The sequence below is a fragment of the Montipora foliosa genome, chromosome 1, assembly GCF_036669935.1.
Source record: "Montipora foliosa isolate CH-2021 chromosome 1, ASM3666993v2, whole genome shotgun sequence".
NCBI classification, from domain to species: domain Eukaryota; kingdom Metazoa; phylum Cnidaria; class Anthozoa; order Scleractinia; family Acroporidae; genus Montipora; species Montipora foliosa.
In genome coordinates, this window is record NC_090869.1 from 5,612,336 (window position 1) to 5,614,835 (window position 2,500).

The window sequence follows — 2,500 nt, forward strand, 5'->3', positions numbered from 1 at the left end:
TCCACAACTGAAAAGGGAAAAGAAGCTACGTCAAAAACCCCTCCCATTGTCAGAAGGATCGACGGTGGTATCAAAGCCAATCCTTGGATTGCGGAACAGGCCAAAATAGTTCTCAGCCGAGGGAGAGCCGCAGTGAAGATAAGTCAAAACAAACCCTGTAACCCCAAGAACATGGAGGATCAACTTCTTGCTTCATCAAAGAACGATAGTAGCTCAGGCAAGCCAATTTTTTTGAATTCACACTGAAAAAGGCGCATTTGCTTAAAAAAAATTTCTGTTGATTCTGCAATAGTATAGGAAAGGAATTAAGGAACTGATCGTCATGCACTGGAGCACTAATTGGGTATACTGAACAAATTAACGCAAATGAAATCAAATTTTGGCTTTTGGAGAGAGGGGAAAACTGGAGTACCCGGATAAAAACCTCTTCATGCAGAGTAGAGAACCAACAAACTCAACCCACATGACTCTGAATCTGGAAATCGAACCCAGTCCACATTGGTGGGAGGCAAGTGCTCTTACCGCTGCGCCATCCATGCACCTCAATTATTCAGCACTTATTAACTGAGCAGGAGGTCTGTATGGGAGAAGCTTGACCGAGGTGGTGAGTACACACAACCAAGGTCAAGATTCTCCCATACAGATTGACTAAGCTTGGTTAATAAGATGTTTCTTATATAGCAAACAAGAACAACTTAATTCATTTAATATAACTGGTTTGTACATTATTCTTGGGAATGGCAATGAGTGGGGATGAGCTGAACTTAATTCTGCCAAAGTTTGCTCGTCCTCCTTTTTTTTTTTCTCATCATGCTTTTTGGTACTTCCATAAATAAATATTGGTAGAAGAAAATTCTCAATATTTTTGTATTTTAGTTTGCAACTTTTTCACCACAAAACATTACTGGACTAGATGCAGGTCTAGATGGGAAATCTACACTGTGGTCAATATCAATTTTAGCCAATCATATTATTGAATTTGAATCACTGTGGTCAATATCAATTTTAGCCAATCATATTATTGAATTTGGTAGTTCCCAGCCCTTGTGAGACAGAGCCATATAATAAAGGTTAAAAAAGGCCTGAAACAAGTGAAGAACTCAATTTAACATTATCTAATGAAATCTCTGGCTTTTTAACTGAATTCTTTGCAAGCCTCAAAGAGGCCAGACATTTTGGGTTGATTTTTACTCAACACCAGTAAGCAGCACCCACATCCTGTTCCTGACTGGTTAATTTTTTTAGCAAGGAGACCTTGGCATAATAGCTCCTGCAGTGAAGCTTATTTCCAGTGTTGACCATTTTTTATTGATGTCACCTAATCTAATATACTATATTTTACCTCCCTTGTTGCAGTCGTTAAAAATTGTAAGCCTGATGCTGGACATGGAACTGCAAGCAAAGCTCAAGAAGACCTTGTCAAGGCCAGGGATCTGATCAAAACAATGAAAGCACTGAAAAAACGTTCTTCTCGATGTCAATCATCTACCATGGAGGAACAGCAGCAGCGGCTACATCAAGTTGCTCTTTCACCATTGAAACAAAATGATAAAACAGCATCACAAAGGTACAGAGCTACAGTCACATGTTTATTGTCATTGTTATTAACCTATTTTATTAACATATTTTACTCTGTCTAATGCCAGACAACGTTACTTGTCAACTGGGGTCATGCTGGAGCCTCTGAGGAATGAATGGGTTAATATTGGTAAAAATGTTAGTATATCTTCAGTTCAGGGTATTAAAACATTTTTATCAACAAATTTATTTTATGGTACAATATCATAGGGGACCCTGGAGTGGTGCATAAGCTATCTGAGTACAAGGTTAACCTTGCGTAGGATATCACCTACCCACTTCAAGGCTGCTGCCTAAGAAAATTTTAAAGGGGCCCTCAGAGCTAAACGCTGAGAACTTAGGAGCCCAACATATGAAGTGAAAGGTGTTGCTGTGAAAAATTAAGGTGCCCAGAGCTATTCTTTGGGAGCCCCAGGCTACCGGGCTCCTGTTAGGCAACAGCCTTGCACTTAGGAAGGCCTCAAAGGTCTAAACAAATCTCTTTAATCTACCAAGAAACACCAAAACAATTCAAACTTGTTGTCTCAAATTCCTTGATGTACTAACTTTCTTATCTGCTGACCTAAGGCAGCGTTTACACGAACGGAGTTTCATTTGTAATTGCATCGTTTTCGATGGGTTTACACCTTCTGTTTACACGACACCGATTGAGACTGTTGCCGAAACCGTGTCGATGTGAAACCACGCTCCTAAAAGTGGAGCGGTCTCAAAACGATACGGTTTCATCTGACGTGTAAACAAAGAAACCGTAAAGATTTAAATATGGCTACTATTTTGCCACGAAATTTGCATTGTTCAATTCAAAATAGTGCATTTAGCAGGCAGTGCAGCGGTCGCTTGTACCATCACAACTTTGATTTTCAGATGGACTTTGTTTGGACTTCTTCACTTAAAATTATGTTTCCCTTGATGTGTTTATCAA

General features: G+C 39.5%; 1 protein-coding gene across 1 annotated transcript in view; it reads left to right on the forward strand.

Annotated features, from left to right (window-relative positions):
- Positions 1 to 2,500, forward strand: part of LOC138007371 (DNA replication factor Cdt1-like) — a 10,441-nt gene that overhangs the window by 652 nt on the left and 7,289 nt on the right. The window contains 2 exon segments of the mRNA XM_068854265.1: positions 1 to 217; positions 1,357 to 1,567. The exon segment at positions 1 to 217 is cut by the window's left edge and continues 242 nt beyond it. Of these exon segments, the coding sequence (XP_068710366.1) occupies positions 1 to 217; positions 1,357 to 1,567 (428 nt within the window).